This window comes from Sphaerodactylus townsendi, linkage group LG08, assembly GCF_021028975.2.
Source record: "Sphaerodactylus townsendi isolate TG3544 linkage group LG08, MPM_Stown_v2.3, whole genome shotgun sequence".
In the NCBI taxonomy this organism is placed as follows: domain Eukaryota; kingdom Metazoa; phylum Chordata; class Lepidosauria; order Squamata; family Sphaerodactylidae; genus Sphaerodactylus; species Sphaerodactylus townsendi.
In genome coordinates this window covers 31,951,819-31,972,045 of record NC_059432.1, presented here as the reverse complement: position 1 = coordinate 31,972,045, position 20,227 = coordinate 31,951,819, and the positions used below count along the sequence as shown (strand labels likewise).

Sequence of the window (20,227 nt, the reverse complement as noted above, 5' to 3'; positions counted from 1 at the left end):
ACACATTAAACCTGCAACAGGACCTTGGACTAGTCACAGTTCTCTTCAAACTCTCTCAGTTCCACCTACCTCACAAGGTGTCTGTTGTGAGGGATGAAGGAAATGAGTTTTTAAACTGTGTTGAGACTTCTTACTGGAAAGAAAGGTGTGGTATAAATCCAAATTCTTCTTTTCTTCTTTTTCCGAGTCACAATGAAGTGCTCTCCAGCCCAGAGACATACATAAAGATGCAGAAGTCAGAAGCCAACATAGTATTAGCTGTGCTTGAGAATACTGGTTTCAGTAGATTCATCAGTGGTAGATCATATTCTTTGCACATAGACATTTCTGGGTTTAGTAGCAGCTGGCAGGAAATATATTTTTCTCTCTTTCTGAGTATAGATGCCAAACATGTAGCCTGGGGGTGGAAGTGGGCCCTTGAGAGGGCTTATCAGGCTGTTACCTAGCTTAACAGTTTACAAATATATTTTTATAGTAGCAATGGGGAAATAACTCAGTTTGGCAGTGCGAGAGGCAGGCTAGGTGGGATATTTTAGACAACTATACCAGAATTGGCTTTAGAAATGTTCTACAGAGAAGGCAAATGAGACTAAATTGTAGTTAAAATACGTTTATATAAATTTTGGTTGCAAGCAATCATATAGTGATACATTAAGGTTCATACACACAGTTCCTAAGTATATAAACAGGGAGGAAAAGATAGATTTTGGATAATAGAGTAGGAGGGGAAGCAGGGGACTTATATGTTACCTAAAATCTGCAGAGAAGTTCCAGAAGAAGGCAAGGATCTCTATGCCAGCATAGGGACCCAAGCAAAGGACAATACCTTGCGTCTCAAACCAACGTGACCAAGAGAGGTTCAGGCCAGTATTGAGCACTGAGGCTATGGTGTGTAGTATTTTTATACCCCTTTGTGCAGGTAAGGCTGGAAATTCAAACTTAGGTTTTGTTTCTCTGCAACTGCTTGGGGTTTCCTTGCTGGACTTGCGGGGTTGAGCTAATTAGCAGCTCTATCTATTGTCTCTACTTCCCGGGACAATGGAGTCAATTGGTCCTAGATTATATCAGTGAAACCTTGAATGGTTTATGCAGAGATACTTCCTAAAGTCTCTGCCTAGAGTATTCAAATTTGGCTGAGGCTTGAGTGAATCAGGAAGGGATTGATTGTTAGGGAGATCATATCTAGAGATTGAGGAAATGCATGGGAGAAGCAATTGTTGAGGAAATGGTTTCTCAAAAGCAGATTAAATATAACATCCAGTATCAAGGAGTTCTCTGGGATCCATTGAGTCACAACATCTTTAGCGGGGTGTGGTAATCAAGATATGCCCATTGTCAATGAGGCTTCCAGATTCTATTGCCTGGAGTAACTCATGCATTGATTTAATTTTGCAAAACAGACCTTTTGCCTGTGGACTGCTTTCGGATGGACACTCTGCTACCTACACATACAAACATGGAAACTGGCATTTTATAGCATGCAGTGTAAGAAATAATATGAAAATCCAATATTTCATAAGGCAGGGGATAAAGGGCAGGGTTACAAGGCCCAACGGATAGCCAAGGCAACCTTGATTCTGATCTGACCTAGTGAACCAGTTGTGAGCTGGCTAGTCCAGGCTTCCACCCATTCCACTGTGATCTATCCTGGTGAGCCAATGTATCCCTGTGCCAATCTGGGCTAGCGAGCCCCACTGTGAGGCAGCCCCCTCCCAGAGCTGATCTGGGCTAGTGAACCTGCTGTGGGCTTGCCCATCGAGTGCAGACTACCTCCCCCAGGGTTTGCCAGCTGAGGCAGCTACCCCCCAAGTGCCAACCACCTCCTCCGGTGCTGATATTTGCTGGCAAGGCTGATGCAGGCTTACCAGTTGAGGCAAACCCTCCCCGCAAGTGCTCACCACTTCCCCCAGTGCCTTTCTGGGCTAGTGAGCCTGCTGGGGGTTTACCAGCCAAGGCAGCCACCATTCCCCTCCACATCCTGACCAAGTCACACTTATGTCATATGTGACCCTCATGACAAATGAGTTTGACACTCCTGCCCTTTAGGATTGCTTCATGTCAAGAGTACACAGTCCTGAGCTAGATGAACCAATAATATGATTTGGTATAAAGTAGCTTCCTATGTTCATATGACCTGTACTTTTCCAACACTGTTATATAGGTTGTGCCTCAAACAAGTTACTAACTTCTACGTGTGAATGTGGCAGTTTACCCATAAACCAACTTGGTATTCAAGTTTTGTTTTCCTGTGCCCCAAGAAGGTGCTACAGCGAGCGATAACATTGGTCTCTTTAAAATAACCAAGTGTAGAACCCTTGACAATAATCTCTTCTACCTGGCAAAGTTGTCTAAATAAATGTGTGCAAATTAACTAAGCTGCTAACTCAGGAGGTTTCTTACTCAACAGCAAGATGTTCAAATCAGTCACTGTAAAAGTCATCCACTTGTTGACTTGCCACAGTATTTATATGGGGTATGCATATAACATTGGGCTAGGATCTGGTTTAAATGTTATTGAATCATATTTGGTGACTTTGGGTTAGTCATTTAGGCCCCTTCCGCACAGAGGCGGAAGGGGTTGGGTCGGTATAACCCACGCCGACCCAACGACGCTGGGACCGTCCGCATGGGACGCTGGGACCGTCCGCATGGACGGTCCCAGAACCAGCTGGGACAACGGCGCAGAGCTGCGCCGTCGTCAGAGCGACTCACCAGTCCCATGGCACTCCAGCGCGTCGCCGAGGCCAGGGGAACGCCCCCCTGCCCTGCGCGACCTCTCCAGGGTCGCAGCGCAAAGGGGGCGTGTCCCCAGGCCTCAGTGACATGCTGGAGGGCCGCGGGACTGGTGAGTCGCCCGGTGGGGGGTGGGGGGAAGGCGCTTGGAAGCCACTGCCGTTCGCGCAGCAGTGGCTCCAAGCCAGCGTTTCCAAAAAACCACGCTGGGGGAAGCGTGGTTTGGAAACGCTGGCTTCATGCCAGTCGGGCGGCATGAGGGCGACACAGCTGTGCAGCAGCCGCACCCCCTGTGCGAATGGCAGCCGGGGGACGGCGTTTTTGCTGTCCCCAGGCCGCCATATTCCACCCATGCGGAAGGGGCCTTACTCACTTCACCTACTTAGAGTGGCTATTTCTAGGATAATGTGGAAGAGTAGCAAACAATGTTGTAAGCCGCTGAGAATCCCATTGAGGAGAAAAGAGTATAAATATCTAAAATATATTTTGAAATGAGAATTGTATATTGTGTATATCTCACCCAGCAGGCAAAGTGAAGCATTTTAATGAAGTTCTATTGGTTTCAATAGCAGAGATCCCAAGGAGATCAAAATACTTGACTAGACTATTGGTGCTTACTCCAGGGCTCACGAGTAGATACTTACTCCACATTCACATCAACATCAACCAAAAGAGATGAAACATGACTACTGTGTGGCCTGTTCAGTGCCCTTCAGTCCTCCGTGGATTTTGCTCTGTGCTTTTAACTTTTCCTTGTCACCAGTTTCAAGTCACTTCCAAGTTCTCCAAAGCTGGCTAGATATTTTTAAAAACTGAGGAAAAAAAGATGTATCAGTCCTTTTTTTTTAAGAATTCTTTCAGTTTTAAGAATCCTGCAGACTTATTTTAGCTTTCAAATATGAACATATATGGCAACTGAACTAATACATTTTTTTCAAATGAATTTTGCTCTGTTTCCCACCCCACCCCACCCCCACCTCATGTGCACGATCTTGACATAGTCCTAACCTTGGCCAGAAAGAATTATATATCTATTTACAATGTCAGGAAAACATGCAACAATGTCATATTCAAATGGTTTTCCTTTGAGCTCATTTACTGTCTTTTGAACCTGGAGGGGGCTTCCAGATACAGACGTGTGTGTATGTATGATATCTGCAAGCCAAACGAGTTCCAAGAGTCAAGACCGGTCATTAAGATTCATCAGAAAATTGCCAATGGGAGGCTTTGGATGCCTCCCTTCCTTCATCAGGGCTGTTTTGCCCTGAGGCGGAAGATGAGTTGCCAAGTTCAAGGTGGGAAGTTCCTGGAGTTTTGGGGATGAGCCCTGGAGAAGGGGAGGTTTGAAGAGTTGATCTATCTCAGCATAGAAGCAGGGGGACTGATTTCTGTAGTCTTTAGGCCAGTTGTAATTCCAGGGGATGTTGTAATTTTGTTCTGCAGTCATGATGCGAAAAGGGCATGTGTGAATTTGGAAGGCAGAAAAACTCCAGTTCACTTCATAATCCCTGTGTTATCACCCAGCAAACACAAAGACTTTATCCCTGCTCACATGCATATTCATCTATTTGGAAGATAAGAGCCAACACACATTCATTTTGCACATTAAATCAGGAATTAGTTGCTGGGTAAATGAGGAGTTTTGGTCTCACATTCAACTGTCTGTGCATTTTTTTTCAATTAAACAAAAAAAGCCATTGAAAACAAAAAAAGGGGGCGGGAGACACATTCAGAGAATTACCAGGCAAATCTCAGTTTATTCATGTATGTTAAATGCTGAAATGGCGGGCAGCTACTGACGCAAGTTGTGACTGAGCGAGTTATTGGTGAAGCTGAGATAGAGGTGCGAGCTGTCGCTAAGCTGGGACTACTGGAAAACAGTAGCTTGGGCCACAATATGACGACTGCATCCAACAACTGTTGGTGGTCAGTTCCAGAGAGGGAGATCAAAGGAAAGTGGACTGCCTCAGAAGACCTCTTTCCCTGTGATTAGCATTAGGAACAGGTAGATAGAAATGTAGAGTGAGGGTTAGGTAGTTAACTCCTTTTGTGTATATTGTTGGGGGTTGTATTGTGTTTAGGATAGCAGCTGTTATGAAGTTAGTATAGCCTGTTAGTGTCAGTTAATTGCTGCTATTATTGTAAGGGTTAGTGCTAGGTTTAATATGTCTAGAAGTTTAATATGCTTAAAAGTTTGTACGCAGTCACCATCTGAGATACAATGTTTAATTGATTTTATATGTTTTATTGCTTATTTATTGCTGTATTTTTATTTCTTATATTTTGCTACTGGTGTCGTTTATAATATTATGATTATTGTTGCTCATAATGATATGTTTATAATGCTGTTATTGTTGTTTACAACATTATGTTTATGATGTTATGCTTAAGACTTTTGTTATGTTATTGATTTTATATTTATTGATGCTATGTTTATTGATGTTTGTTGTATTATGATATGATTACTGGTGTTGTTATGTTATTGTTGTGCACCACCCTGAGTCTTTTTTTGGGGGGGGGGAGGCAGTATATAAATTAAATATATAAATACAAAAAATACAAATACAAATGGCGGGTGGCACAGAGGATTACTGCAGCTTCAGAAAATGGCAGAAAAAAGAACCATTTTCACTGGCGACTCTTCATTTTTCCTTGCTGTGTGGACAAAAAAAATGAAGGTTGTTCTTTTTATAGTGTCTGCAAGAAGTTTTATTTGTGGTGTGCAGAAAAAGCCCTTCTCTCTCCATACTGTCACAGGACTCAGAGGCACACAAATATCACTATCTACAGAGAGGTATTCAGGAGCATGTAGAGGCCAGTGTTACTTTAGGATTGTCCTTCCTCCTAGAAACAAAGTTACTTGACATATATAATTGAAATAGTTAAAGTAGGCTTATAAATAATATTGTTTCTAAATACTTTAAATAATATGAAATACATGTTGATATAAACTTTCATTCTTACAACACTTCTTTCTAAATTAATACATCTTGCCTTAAACTAAGATTCACAAATGTTACATTTTCTTAATTAATAAAGACGGTTAAATTGAACTAAGAACAAATATAACATAATCGTAGAGTTGGAAGAGACCCCAAGGGCCATCAAGTTCAACCGCACAATCAAATCACTCCTGACATGAGAATTCACTTCTCTTTTAATAGCTTTTCATTTACAGTAGCTGCTTTATATGGTATTATTTTTTATTTTTAAGATCTGAGTAATCATGTAGTGTTGAAATAGATATAGACACTCAGGTAAAAAAGTGGTTATACATCATCAATCGACAGACAGACAAAGTATGCTGTCCTAAGCAATGTTATATTCTTCTTTTGACTTCAGTAGGCATAGAAGTGCATAACCTTGCCTAGGATAGCACTGTTTTTCTGTCTGTGTTAGAGATTTTGTAATGTACTCTGGGCCTAGGATTACCTAGGGTTAGGAAGTTCCTAGAAATTGGAGCCTGGAGCCTGGGGAGGGTGAGGTTTTTGGAGGGGAAGGACCTCAGTGGAGAATAGTGTCATAGATTCCACTGTACTGAACAAGCATTCTTTTGCAGAGGAGTTGATCTCTGTTGCCTGGACAGCAGTTATAACTCCAAGAGAACTCCAGGAAAAGGCTGACTGTACTTATAATGTCCATTTTTAAAAATCAGCTGGAAGTAACTTGTAACTTCATGCCAATTATCTAGTTTAAAGATTTAAGGATTTGGGATCTTCTGTCATCTGAGTCTATTCAATCTTGTGTGCCTATGCTCTCTAGTACAAAATTCTTGTTCTTTCTCCTAACAATGTAAGAGTTATTTACAGTCAATCAAGTGCAAAGAAACGGGGGGAGGGCGGGATTTCTCCCTCATCTTGAAGTTCCTTTGGTTTTTTAAAAAGATCCACATATGTTTTACTCCCTCTAGTGGTTGATTCGATATAGCAGAGAAATATTAAATGTAGCTTTTTACCCTGCTGATATATGCAGCAGGGTTTTTTACTCTTGATAAATGTGGATGTGATTTCAAATCAACCATGAGAGGGAGCAAAAATTGAGCCGAACTTAAAAAAAAACACTGAAGAAACAGGAACTTTGAGACAAGGAAAAAGAGAATGCAGAGAGGACAAGGCTGCACTGTTAGTCAATTATCCCAAGGTGAAAAACAGAATTTTAACCACAAATAATTAAGGAAAAGCAGTTTTACCTAGTAATAATTTTGCATAACATAGTCTGATGAAAACAGACAATTAGGAAGATACGTAATTATTACCTTTTTTATTTCTTTCCAAGGTTGAATAAAGCCTGTTGCTCCATACAGCCTTAAAACTTGGAAAGCTGCAAGCTGAGTTTCAGTATGATTCCTTTTATTCTTGCAAATTTTGTTCTCTGCAGACACACTATGAAAATGGAGAGTACATTATCAGGCAAGGTGCTCGAGGGGACACTTTCTTCATAATCAGCAAAGGCAAGGTAAGTTCTTGTGACATGCTATTTCGAGCAAATGTCATGTGAAGTGGGTTGCATATTATGGGAATACAGCACCAGCCATCCGTTCTTTGCATTCAGTGTCAAGAAAGTTACCATATTTCACATTTAATTAGATATTATGATTTAATGGCAGCGGAGACTGACCTCTCCAACTGGAAAGTAGGCTACTTGCACACTGTGAGGCAGTGGGACTTTTCCTGCAGGTATCACATGGCTGCATCGCTATTATAAGTAAATGTCATGATAAATTTTCCAAATGTGACCCTTGTGAATGATCCCAGATCTGTACAAAAATGTAAGCACAGTGACTTTGATTTAACAAAATATGTCTGGAAGAACATGGGTTTTTGGCTTAATACCTTATTCAGACCACATTGGTTTTGATACTTGCTGCCCCCATAATTGTTTGCTGAAGAAAACTGTGAAAGAAATAGCCATGTTAAAAATCCAGTGGCACCTTAAAGACTAACATTTATTCTAGTATAAGTTTACACAATTTCACAACTCACTTTTTTGTGAATTCTCATATTGAATAAATATTTGGTCATTGACCATAAATAAAGTCGCTGTTGTCATCTTCTTCGTCATCTTCTTCGTCTTCGTCTTCTTCTTCTTCTTCTTCTTCGTCTTCTTCTTCTTCTTCTACTTCATATTGAATAAACTGTGTTTGTCTTTAAGGTGCCACTGGACTTTTGTTCCATTTTAAATAAGTTATTTCAGCACTACGTTGCAGGCTTCAACTAGTACAAAACTCTCCAGGCTGTTATGGATAGGTTACATTTTGTTTTTAATTTCATTAAACTTGCAGACGAAAAATCCAATGTTCAGCTGGTGTGCCATAGAGATCCATAGCTGAGCATGGGAGGGTGTGATTCCGTACTTTTTGTAGTTCCAGTGAATAGGAGTAAGGACTTATGGGAAAGCAAGATCTAGACAATTGTCCCAATCTATTTCAGACTGCAATTAGAAACATTAAAAAGTGAGCCCAGATGAATGTTTTGGCTACCATCTGCATCAACAGCTGTCTGGCTGTCCTTGACCAGGACCAGGGCCCAGAGGCCTAGCTGGGCCAAACTGTGCCTGGGGCGGATTCTGCATTTTCTGCCCCCTCATGGGCCCCGCTCCTGCTCCCCCCCCCAATTACCTTAGTTCTTAGTTTCAGGCTGAAAAGTGGCTTGTTCAGTTCAGACTGAAAAAAGCTCAGGTGGGAACTGCTCTAGCCAGGAGTCCTTGGAGCTCGCAAGGTCTCCTGAGTAATGTAGTTCCCACAATGGGTCCATTTCAGCCTGAACAGGCCACTTTTCAGCCTGAAACTAAGAACTAAGGTAAGTGGGGGGGGGCTGCAGAGGGTCCGGGGGAGGGGTTGGGGCAATTTTTCACCCCCCAGGCATGTGCCTGGTGCAAGGCAAACCCGCCCCCTGGTAGCTTTGCCTATGCCAGGGCTTTCTAAGCTCTAACCCCAGCATGGTAGAATGCCCTATCAAGTGAGATCCAGGCCCTGCAAGACTTGGTGCAGTTTCACGGTGTCCATAAGACAGAGCTGTTCTACCAAGCTTATGGGAATGACACCAGTGCATCCATCCACTTAACTCCCCTTTCCCTTCTCTTTTCCCCTTCCCCTTTCCTTTTTTCCTTTCCTTTTTTCCTTTCATTAATATGAATGCATTTTTAAGGGATATAATTAATTTTAATTGTTATTCATTGGTGGAGTAATGGGGTCAAGATACAGTTGTGGATTTTATTGATTTTATTACTGTCTGATCAGTACTGTATGCCACCCTGAGCCCATTTGGGAAAGGGCAACCTATAAATACAACATAAGCCTGCTTTTTAACCACAGAATTTGGGGTGAACACTCAAGCATCACCTGGCATGATGACATTGCTTCCACGTCAAGGTGGAAGCAATGACATTGTGCCCCTTCCCATTTTGGTCAGGAATTTCTGCCAGCCATCTAGCTGAGTAGCAGCAGGCAACAAGAGTGCGGGGGGGGGGGGATTAATCCCTCTGCCAGCTTGAAACTGGTGTCAACCTTGGTGTCAACCTTAGTGGCAACCTTGGCATCCAGGGAGACTACTTTAATGTTTCAATGATGTTGATTACAACAGCAAATCAATTATCTAGTGTTGATTCCAAGTGTCCCAAGTGCTGCTCTTAAAAGTATCTCTGACATAGTTGTGCCACCCTTCAAAGGTTTCTCCTGGTTTTTGTCCCCATGTTAAAAATTGAGGCAGTGGAGAGACTCACTGAAGGCCACTGGCAAAAAACAACAGATTATTGAGTTGAGATTTGAACAGGGTGCTTTCCAGTGGGAACGTTTTGCTGACTTAACCTTTATGCTATAACATTTCAAAACTGACATCCTTTTTTATCAAAATCTCTGATCAGGTAAACGTTACTCGGGAAGATTCTCCTGGGGAAGATCCAATCTTTCTCCGTACGTTAGGAAAAGGAGATTGGTTTGGAGAAAAAGCCCTCCAGGGGTAAGTAATAAATACTATCTTAGTGTGCAATTGAGATGTGTTTTGAGTAATATTTGAAGAACAGCTTATGTGTCTGGAACTGGTGAAAAATCAACCTTGATAGCTACCATCCTATAGAAGATGTGCTAAGATTTCTCTCATCCTGTGTGTATGAAAAAGGAAGACTGTGTTGCCACTTTTGTGTCCTCACAGTAATACTGAATTGATTTCAGTGGACTGGAGCAGGGTTCTATTAAGATTATGTTTCACTCATAACACATGATGTTTACCAGCAGTAAAACAAACAACCATCATCCACACACACACACCCTTTTTTTTTTTGCTAATGAAAGGGTGGAATGGAGGAAATGATGAATCCTCTCCTTCTGTCATGCTCAGGAGCAGATTTGACACACACACAGGCCCCTTCCGCACACGCAAAATAATGCGTTTTCAAACCACTTTCACAACTGTTTGCAAGTGGATTTTGCCATTCCGCACAGCTTCAAAGAGCACTGAAAGCAGTTTGAAAGTTCATTATTCTGCATGTGCGGAATGAGCCACACATACACACACACACCACAATTATAAAGTGAGTGCTAAATCACAAGTTAAATGTGAGGGTTTTGTATCTAATCGGACCCTGATTTGTCAGTCAAAGAAGGAGTATTTACCAAAGGTAAAGTTTCAGTTATAGAGTTCTCTTAATATTGGTAGGAAATATATATTACATATTCTCCTACAGAGTAGCCCCAGCATATGCTGTACAATATTTCTAATCTACATGTATTCCTTTATAAACAAATGTTCATTAAATGAACTAAATTTGTGCCATTTTTTAAGAAAATAGGCTACATTAGTTAGTTTTAGCAAAGGCCAGATGTTTATATTGGAAGGATGAGTTCTCCTAAGCAGTTGGTGTTAGTATTGCTTATTCCACAATGCCAGTTCTTGACAGTTCTTGGTGGTCCCCAAGGCTAAATCTTCTAAAGTCCTATTGTTAGCTGGATTAAACTGAAACAAATTTATTGATGAACAACTGCACAGACAATGTGTATTCAATAAAATACTCAACTCCCAGTAGTTCAAATTGTCGTGTTGTGATACTTTGTCATAACAGTGAGTGTTATCCATTCCAAAGTGTTATCCATTCCAAAGGAGTATGGCTCACCACTGGTGGTTTAGAAATCCTATAGGTTTCCAGAATTTTGTTGGGGGAGTTTCAGTAGCAACTAAGTCAAATTCTTGATGAAGCCCAGGCTGTCTGGGGCCATAGGCAGAGTGGCTTCCTGATGGCCTTTGACTTAGGGCAGCATTAGCACTTGTTGGGAGGATCCCTTCTTTTTGAAGATTGACTTCACCTCAGTAAAAGCAATGGCTTTTTCAGTTTGCTCCTTGCCCTTTAAGATGGGATATTTGAGGAAGACAGGGTTGCTGTCTCTAGGTTGAAGAACTGGAGATTTGGGAAGTGTAGCCTGCAGAGGGTGACCTTTGGAGACAATAGTAGTAAATAATACCGCCATAGAGTCTACCCTCCAAAGCTGCCATTTTTTCTGCACAAGGAGATCTCTGGAGATGAGTCATAATTCCAGGACATGTGTAGGCTCCATCTAAAGGTTGTCACCCTAAGGGTAAAGCACCATCTCTGGTTAGGTTTCGTAGAGTACACAAAGCGGCTTTGCTTCAATGGATATTTGCCAGATAGTTTTTTCCATTGTAAGCTGCTTGAAAATATACTGCAAGTTCTACTGATCTTTGTTGCTTTGTATTTTGGTGCTCCTAAATCTGTGTAGTTGTTTTGGTTGGTTTGACATTCTCTAATATGGTTTTACTGGTGTTATTGTCAGATGTATTTTATTATATTGTTTTACTGAGGCAGATTCAGCAAACGGCACTGGGTGGAAGGTGCCATTTTTTGGAGTGCTGCTATTTAAAAAAAACCCTACCTTCTCTTTCTACATAGCTCTGTCACGACGAGGGGAAACTCCTCCTGCCCTTCAACCCCAGGGCATTGCCAGGGGGGGGGGGGGGTTGTCCCCTCATCCCAACAGAATTGTGTCATATGCGAAGGGCCTCAGGTTTGCACCAGTGTCATGTACACCGGTGCTCTGCTGCTCCCTGGACCCATGAAGAATCCGCCTGATTGATGTAAGCTATTTTGAGTGTGCAAAAAAGTGGTGCAGAATATCTTGGAAATCTGATGAAATTAAGGTCAAACACTGGGATTATCGGTTATCTTTATTTTACAAGAAGCTTAATCGTGCAACCACTTCTTGAATGAAAGTACCTAGATGAGCATTTGTAAGGCCCAGATTGTTAGGTGTAAGCTAGAGTTAATTTCAGCAATAGGGCTTAAATGACAGAGGAATCTCTACATGTCAATAAAATATGTTGCTGCATAGTAGTCCAAGATAAACAGCTGGCATATTATTTCTCAGATTTGATACTTCTTTTTCCACCTGCGTCTTAGCATTTAAGGACAATGCTTCAAAGCCTTTTTGGCATTTTACCCGTACATTATCCATTGATTCTCTTATTGAATGAGACCTTCATCCTGGACTGTCACTATTATTAAATTGTTTAAAATTAATATTCCAGCTTTGGGTGCCTGTGCACACATTATATTCATAGAACAGGATGATTCTCCTGCTTCTGGCCAGAAGAACAATTAACTTTGGCAGTGCCTTTAATACAACTTCCTGCAAATTTTTGAAGCTGCTAACAGGTAAAAACAAAAATTGTTGAGACAAAGCAATAAGCTCAACACAACAAATGCTGATTTCTTTAGAACACTATTAATCACGGTATGACAGAAGCTTAGTGGAGCAAGGAGATTTTAGAGAAAATTTTCATTTGCTTGTGCTATTTTACGGTCTTGACCAGAAGGTCTACTCTGTGATATGACATCCATCTCTGAGGAGGGCCTGATTCAACATTTCAAAAATCTGACTTATTTTTTTCTGCCTTGTAAAATAAAGGGGTCTTAAGCGGGAGTTTCAAGTTGAACGTAGCAAATGAGCCACATGTGTGGAGTAGTACTCTTTCTAAAATGCTTGGTTAATGTCATTTACAGATTAAAACCAGTACCTTGCATTACGCCCTGAATCTGAACAGTAAACACTTGCTGCACTACATCTGAAATATTATATTCACTAGCAGCAAACCCAATTCCGGGGGAGATGCAATTGCCCCTATCAAAGGATGGAAGAGGAAGCATCTTCGCCTGCAGTGGGCTATTGGGGATGCAGCACACCCCCCCTTGCTCCTGGTATGACACACACCACATGTAAAATGTGGCGAGGGTCTTGTAAAATAAATACCTGGTTCTGGGTCTGTGGCTCAGAGGTGGGAGAAGTGTGGTTTATAGTAGGAGGGAAGGTGATGATAGGGGAAGGGTGAAGAGGTTTGACGTTGGGAGGGTGGCAAGGTGAGGTTTGGGGAGGCAGAAGGGATAGAAGGTGTGGTTTTGGATGTAGGGAGGGTGGAACTGTGAGTCTCAGGGTGAGGGGAGAGTTGAAAGGTGTGGGTTAAGCTGGAGGAGGGTTGGAAATTGTGGCTTGGGGTAGGGAGGGTTGGAAAGGTGAGGCTTGGGGTAGGGAGCTGAGTGGCAAGGTGATTCTTGAGGTGGGGGAGTGTTGAATGGAAAGGGTTGGGGTGGGGAGGGTTGAAAGATGTGGCTTGGGGTGGGGGAGGGTGGAATGGGGATGCTTGGGTGGGGAAAACATGGAAGCCCCAATCCCACTTGCTGGACTCAGTGGCTGAGTCCAGCAAACAGGATTGGGACCCTCCCCTCCCCTCCCCTCCTGGGGCCTGCTGATCCATGGGCCGGGGTGGTTGCTGTGGGTTGGGGTGGGAGGTGAGGAGGGCTTGTTCAGCCCAGGGATCACCATGGGTCAGGGTGATTGCTATGGGAGGGGGAGAAGGTGGAGAGGGCTTGTGCGGCCCGTGGATTAGCTGATTTGTGGCCTGGGGTGGTGGGTGGGGTGAAGAGGCAGGAAGGCTTTTGGGTAGATAAGTCTGTGAAGCCTAATTGGGGCTTTTGCCAGCAGGGAGGCTGTCACACTTGTTCAGCCTTCCTGCGCTGCTGGTAAGCCCCTTTGAAAGCAACAAGGCAGCGTAACCATGGCCAGCTACCTCACCCTATGGACTGGGTTGCCCATCCTGCAGAACACCTGACCATTCAGTTATCTAGGTAACCTACCTGAAAAAAAGGACAAAAACTATTTTTTAAAAATATGCAGAATTGTATTTCTCAGTTACATTGATGTTTCTATTAAAGTCTGCTTCCCTTTCATTTTCCATAATGTTTATATTTCACTCTATTAGGAATAACGCACATGTTAAGTTAGTTGAGCAACTGGCGATAATACACTGCAATAATTATGTAATCATGTGCCTGGTTTCCGTCCATTTTGTACAAAATGTGAAATATTATGACAGTTTGTAAAGATTTGACCTACATTCTCTCTGGCATTTTCAGCACGAAACACTCAGCTCTCTACCTAGAATGAAGAGACAGAAGAGATGAGGTGAAGCGCTGCTGAGTTAGATGTTTCCCCCCTAATGAGATTTGACTCTACAGTATCATCTCCCATACTAATGATTGAATTGCAGGTATAGGGAGAAAGACTTATCAAGAACAAGCCACCGCCAAAGCCATGGAGTTTTCTCGTGATAGTTTTCTGGCTCGTACACAAAATACAGTTTTACTGATTCATAATGATTTCATATTATGAACTCACCAAGATCAAATGAAACCTGATGTTTTGCCCTTGCTCTGAGTGGGTGCTGTGGAGGCAGAGCATCATCTATTTCTTATGAATTAATTACCCTTCCTATAGTGCACCAAACTGCCTCATGCTGTCACAAGTTTTCCTTTGATAGCCTGCACATTTGTCAGAATTCAAAATTCGGTCATGCTGGCAAATGGGATTCCATCTAGGAGTATGCAATTCCACAAATAAATGGTAACATTTCAAGGAAAAAAGTCAAGGAATAAGTAGAACTCAAAGTGCACCAAGCAATTTCGTGGGTGGTCGAGGGGGTAGGAGTGGTTGTAAAAGAAGGTGGAAAATAGTGCCTCATTTTGGATTTGCTGATCTCTTTGCCAGCTTCAGATGAATCTTTTCTGTTGATTGTAGCTTTGGGGATTTTTTTCTAAAAGATCCAACATTTGAAGCTCTCTCTCTTCTCTTCTTTATCCATTTAATCGTGTCCGATTCTTGGATACTCTGTAAACCAGTCCCCTCCATGCTTCCCTGCTTGCCACAACTTCTTTCAATTGGTTGATGTTCTTGCCCATGTCCCTCTTAATAGTTTCCAACCAACAAGTCATTGGCCTACCCCGTTTCTGTTTACCATTCCGAGTAGCATCTCTTTTTCCAGTGAATTTGTCCTTATCACATGTCCGAAGTAGGTCAGCTTCTGTCTAGCGATCTTGCCCTCCAGGGACATCTGTGGGTTAATATGCTCCAGGACAGCTTTGTTGGTGACTCTAGCTGTCCATGGGATTTGTAAAAGTCTTCTCCAACACTCAACGCGCAAAGGCATCCATTTTTCTTCTATCTGTTTTTGTCAGTGTCCATGTCTCACAACCATATGTCATGATTGGGAACACAATGACTGTTACCTTTGTCTTTGTTTGGTAGTGATTGGTCCATACCATGGTTGTGCGCCCAAGGGTTAAGCATCGCCTGAGCTCTGCTGTCGAGTCGCCATTAAGATGGATGAGGGATCCAAGGAAAATGAAGCTGTCAACCACTTCTATTTCTACGTTGTTGATGGACTTCTTTGTTGGCAGTGATCATGATATTGGTCTTTTTGATGTTTAGGTGAAGTCCCATCTTTTTGCTTTCTTCTTCTAGTTTCAGTACCAGTTTCTTCAGGTCCTTCTCACTCTCAGTCAGTAGAGTTGTATCATCTGCATACCTCAGGTTGCTGATGGTTCTTCTGTTGATTTTCACCCCAATATTTAAGTACAGCTTCCTCATGATCACTTCTACATAGAGGTTGAACAGAAAAGGAGAGAGGATGCATCCTTGTCTGGTACCCTTTTTGATCTTGAACCATACCTGGTTCACACTGTGGCTTCTTGGTTGTCATAGAGTGATTTGATCAATTTGATTAGGTGTATAGGCACTCCTACCTCAATGCTTCCCAGAGCTTGTTGTGCTCAACACAATCAAAAGCCTTGGTGTAGTCAATGAAGCATAAGTAGAGCTTCTTCTGGTACTCCCTTGCCTTTTCCATAATCCATCTCAGGTTTGCAATGTGATCCCTGGTTCCTCTGCCCTTGCAGAATCCAGCTTGGACATCAGGAAATTCTCATTCAGTGATGTTGCCCAATCGCTTCTGTATGATCTTTAAAAGTATCTTGCTGGCATAGGGGATTAGGGCAATTGTTCTATAGTTGGCGCAGTCTCTGGAGTCACATTTTTTTGATAGTGGAATGAAAACTGATCTTTTCCATTCCTTTGGCCATGTGCAAGTCCTCCAGATCTTCTGACATAACGCTGTCAGTGCAGCTCTTGGGACTGGTGTGAGCAGCTCAGTGGGAATTCTATCAATACCAGGTGATTTGTTATTTGGCAGCTACTTCACTTTCCAACAGGTCCAGTTCTAGTTCCACTTGATCCAGTTAAAGTCCCTCTGCATGATCAGCATTGTTGCCAGCATATAGTTCCTCTGCATATTATCTCCATCTCTTCTTGATGTCCTGCAGGTCGAGCCCTTCGGGGAAGAGGCGGCCTATAAATCTAAAATATAAATAAATAAATAAATAAATAAATAAATAAATAAATAAATAAATAAATAAATAAATAAATAAATAAATAAATAATTCTCTGGTGTTGCCCTTCTTATAATTTTCTTCAAGGCTCTTGCATCGGGCATTTATGAAGTTGTTCTTATTTGAAGCTCAGACAATAATAATCAATCAGTGATGCAGCATGAGTTTCTGCCCCCTCAGTAAGACTAGTGCATTACTGTTGATTAACGCAAAGCCAACCCACCTGCTCAAGCAATTACCTGAGCGTCGAGTCTTTTGAGGAGTTTTAATGAGTGCTGGACACCAGGAAGAGCCTTCCAAAATGATCTGCAATATTGAGGAAGAAGCTGTCTTTTGACTCTTGGGCCGTGTGTGGGTTGCATTTGCTGCAGCATAGCTTCCTCTCTCACTCTACAAGCAATCTTGGAGACCACTTCTGAAATGCAGGGTGCAGCCACTGGATGTGACACAGTGACGTACTTAGAACAGCTGTGGAAGGGGCATAGTGGCTTTTGTAACAAATGATGGAGCAAGGCTTTCAGAAAGAATGACAGCAGTCAAAAGAGCCTAGTTTGTCAGTTTGAGCAATTTTCTATGCATTATTCAAAATTTTAAGATTCTAGGTGGACACTGAAGTGACCCATCTAAACACTGATGGTTCTTGTGGCTGCTTTTTACCTGAGGCTTCCATAGCCCAGGTACTTGAGTACACATAATACATTGATTGTATCCGTTAATGAACCATGCATACATGCTTGTCTTTTAAAACAGATGCAGGCTGGGACCCCATCCTTTCGGTTACCACTCATGTGTATTTTAAAGGAGAAAGCTGTTGCTTATATACATGTCTGCCCACTTTGTTAGCTGATACAACACCTGAACATTTTCAACTTGGTAGGTGAGCCTTGAGAAGAAGGATGGTTGGACCCCTTGGAACATTTCCATTTCTGAAAGAGCTCTTGTGTGAGTGGAAATACAAGGAAGTAATTGACCGTAGCCCTACTGTGTCTCAGCTTCCATTTCTGCTACACAAGACATAACATATTTTAGCACCCTTTGATAGTGATCTTCTTTGATCAAATCATACCATACTTCCAGATTGACCTGTAATCACTGCATCAAATAGCCTTTAGTTTTTTGTACATAGCGTCTCTGACTGGAAATGAAAAATCAGCACTTGATTTTAAGTTAGCTTTTGCATGAAGGGAACTCTGTTCAGTAAAACTCCTCTTTAGCTATTTCATGGTCTCCTTGCTCATCTTTTTAAGAGAGTTGAGTGGTATCACAGAAACATAATCCTTATGGGAATTTGTCATTTCTGTGGTCCCACTGCCACTTGTAGCCAACTATTACATGCAAAGGTTTTGAGATGCTGCCCACACTGGCAAGTCCTGATCTGTGGGCCAAGTGCACATAGCACATACAACTGTGCATCTTTTATTTCATCTTCATTTCTTTGAAAGGAATGAATCCTTCCAGCCTTATTTACACAGGGGATGGTGAACTGTGTTGATGGCAAGTTTAATTTTTGCTGTTGGCTGTAGCTGATCTACTTTGCCCCTTGTGCAACATTTGAAAAATCTTCTGATTCGTTTTGGTTGCTGATCTATAGAGGTTTTTATTTTTAGAAATTAATACCCTTCTGTCCAGTACTTTTGCTGTGCTGTTTCAAGCATGACATTTTCCATTATAATAGCTACTTTATACGTTGTGATAAGTATCCACAGTTTGTTCAGGATCATTATCATACACTGGTAACTTAAGTTAATGTTGTAGAAGTCCTTTGCGTGATCTGTATGCAATCAAAGGAAAATGTCTGCAAGATCATGATAGAAACTAGGCTGTAATAGAAGCTGTTTACATTTTGTGCCCTTCTATATGACAGGCCATATGCCTTGCACCTTCTAGTCTTCTTCATGCTTCTGATCAAGTGTTTCCTGTATTTCTTTGTGCCCATAATTTCAATAACATTGATCGCATGAAATTTTATGTTGAATATTAAGAAATAATGCATGTTGAAAAGTTGGAGCTTTGTAAGCACTGCCGCTCTCTGCTGTTCTTGCCAGGGTTAGGGCTCAGACCTTCCCGGCCAGTCAGTGCAACAGTAGGTGAAGACCACAGGATTCTTTGTGCATCAAGCAGTTATAGTCCTCTCCCCCCTTCCACATCTCTCCTACCAACCACCCTGTGCTGCCCCTCTCCCTTCCCTTTATCCATCTCAAAAGGGTCCGTCTCCCTTTTGGATCTCCCTGCTCCAGGCTGTCAATGGCCAGTGGGCTATCAGTTGAGCTCAGCCAGTTTGGGATTGACCCCCCCCCCCTCAGTGATCTTGGCCTTGTCCCTTGATTGCAGCCTAGTCTGGGCTGTGTGGACCTCACCCTACTTTGAGGAAAGGCTGTGGTCTACTAATTGCAGCCTGGTTGGGGCTGTGTAAGCTCTGACCTCCTCTGGGGAACTGCTGAGGCCTGCCGATAGCAGTTTGGCCTCAGTTGTACTGACCCCACCCTGCTCTGTGGAAGTGCTGATGGTAGCTTCTGCTGCCCAGGCCTTTCTGCCAGCTTCCTACAGCTTGTCCTGGCTTTTGGCTTCCACAATTTGCCTTTGTTCACTGGGAAGTCTGGGGTTGGGGTTGCCAGTTGCAGGGTGTCCTGCCATCCGTGGGTGGGCATCCATGAAAGGGAGAGGTGCGAGGAGGGCTGCTGGTTGCTGGAAGGCAGCTCTGCCACTGGACAAGCTTTAGGTCTTACATTTTATGGAGCATGAAATCTATACAAAGCTGTGTGGCTTGTAAGAGAAACCAAAGATGCTTGCTTGAAAGTAGTTTCTTCTGAAAGCCTTAAAGATGAAGATCTCTACTTGAGAATCAATATGTGCTAAAAGCATTTATGCATTGTGGCTTGGTTGGTGCTGCTGGTTTTTATATTTCTCCTTTGGCATGTGCATGTGTGTTAATTATTTAGCAGCACAAAGGGAAAGATTAAATTCTAATCTTGGCTATCCTCTGATCTCAGATCAAGACAGATGAGCCAAGAATGCAGACAAGGGTATTCATTTTTTATCACATGGCCCAAGAATCAAATGCCAGCAATGCAGATTTTGAATGTTAGCGTGAAGGATTTGCATGCATATTGTCTCCTCACTCCATCAGTATTAAAATTTGAATCAGCTTCTGTTTATTGCAGGAAATAAAGAGTGTTCTTGAGTGACAACTAAAAGGGGGAAGAGAGAAATTTTCTCTTAAAATAATTTTCACCCACTTTTGCAAGAATGCATTTTTGTGTTAGAGTGAAATACTCCCATTACTGATTTTCCCATACTTCCTGGGGGACCATCCATCACCCCTTCCAAATTCCTTCATCCTCCATCAGAAGTTGTGTAATAATAGTCCTGTTAACAAGGACTATTGTACATGTATTGAGTACTTCTTGTGTTATGTTCAATTCACTTACAAATCTGTGTGTGATTTAAACCTAACATTTATTCAGGTTCTTGTCCCTGGTATCACCATGAATGCACTTTTGGTCTTTTTTTACAAATAGATCTATGCATGTACATGTAGCATAGTGTCAGACTAGGATCTAGGAAGACCTAGGATTGAATTTTCACCATAGTTGACTTGAACACAGACTCAGACTAGAAGGTTTCTGGTTTAAGCACTGTAGGTTTGACATTCATTATTTTAAAAAGGGACGTGCATGAAAGAATTTCCTTTGTATGTTTCTCAAACCTTGTGTACAGACTGAAATTCTGATGGACACAAGCTGAGATTCATCCCACTAACAGTCGAAGAAAG

At 42.2% G+C, this 20,227-nt stretch overlaps 1 protein-coding gene across 3 annotated transcripts in view; it reads left to right on the top strand.

Moving 5' to 3' along the window:
• PRKG1 (protein kinase cGMP-dependent 1) overlaps positions 1–20,227 on the top strand; it is a 916,981-nt gene that overhangs the window by 682,491 nt on the left and 214,263 nt on the right. For all 3 annotated transcript variants that reach the window (XM_048505459.1, XM_048505458.1, XM_048505460.1), the window contains 2 exons: positions 7,111–7,188; positions 9,595–9,689. In XM_048505459.1, the coding sequence (XP_048361416.1) occupies positions 7,111–7,188; positions 9,595–9,689 (173 nt within the window). The remainder of the gene's footprint in view (positions 1–7,110; positions 7,189–9,594; positions 9,690–20,227) is intronic.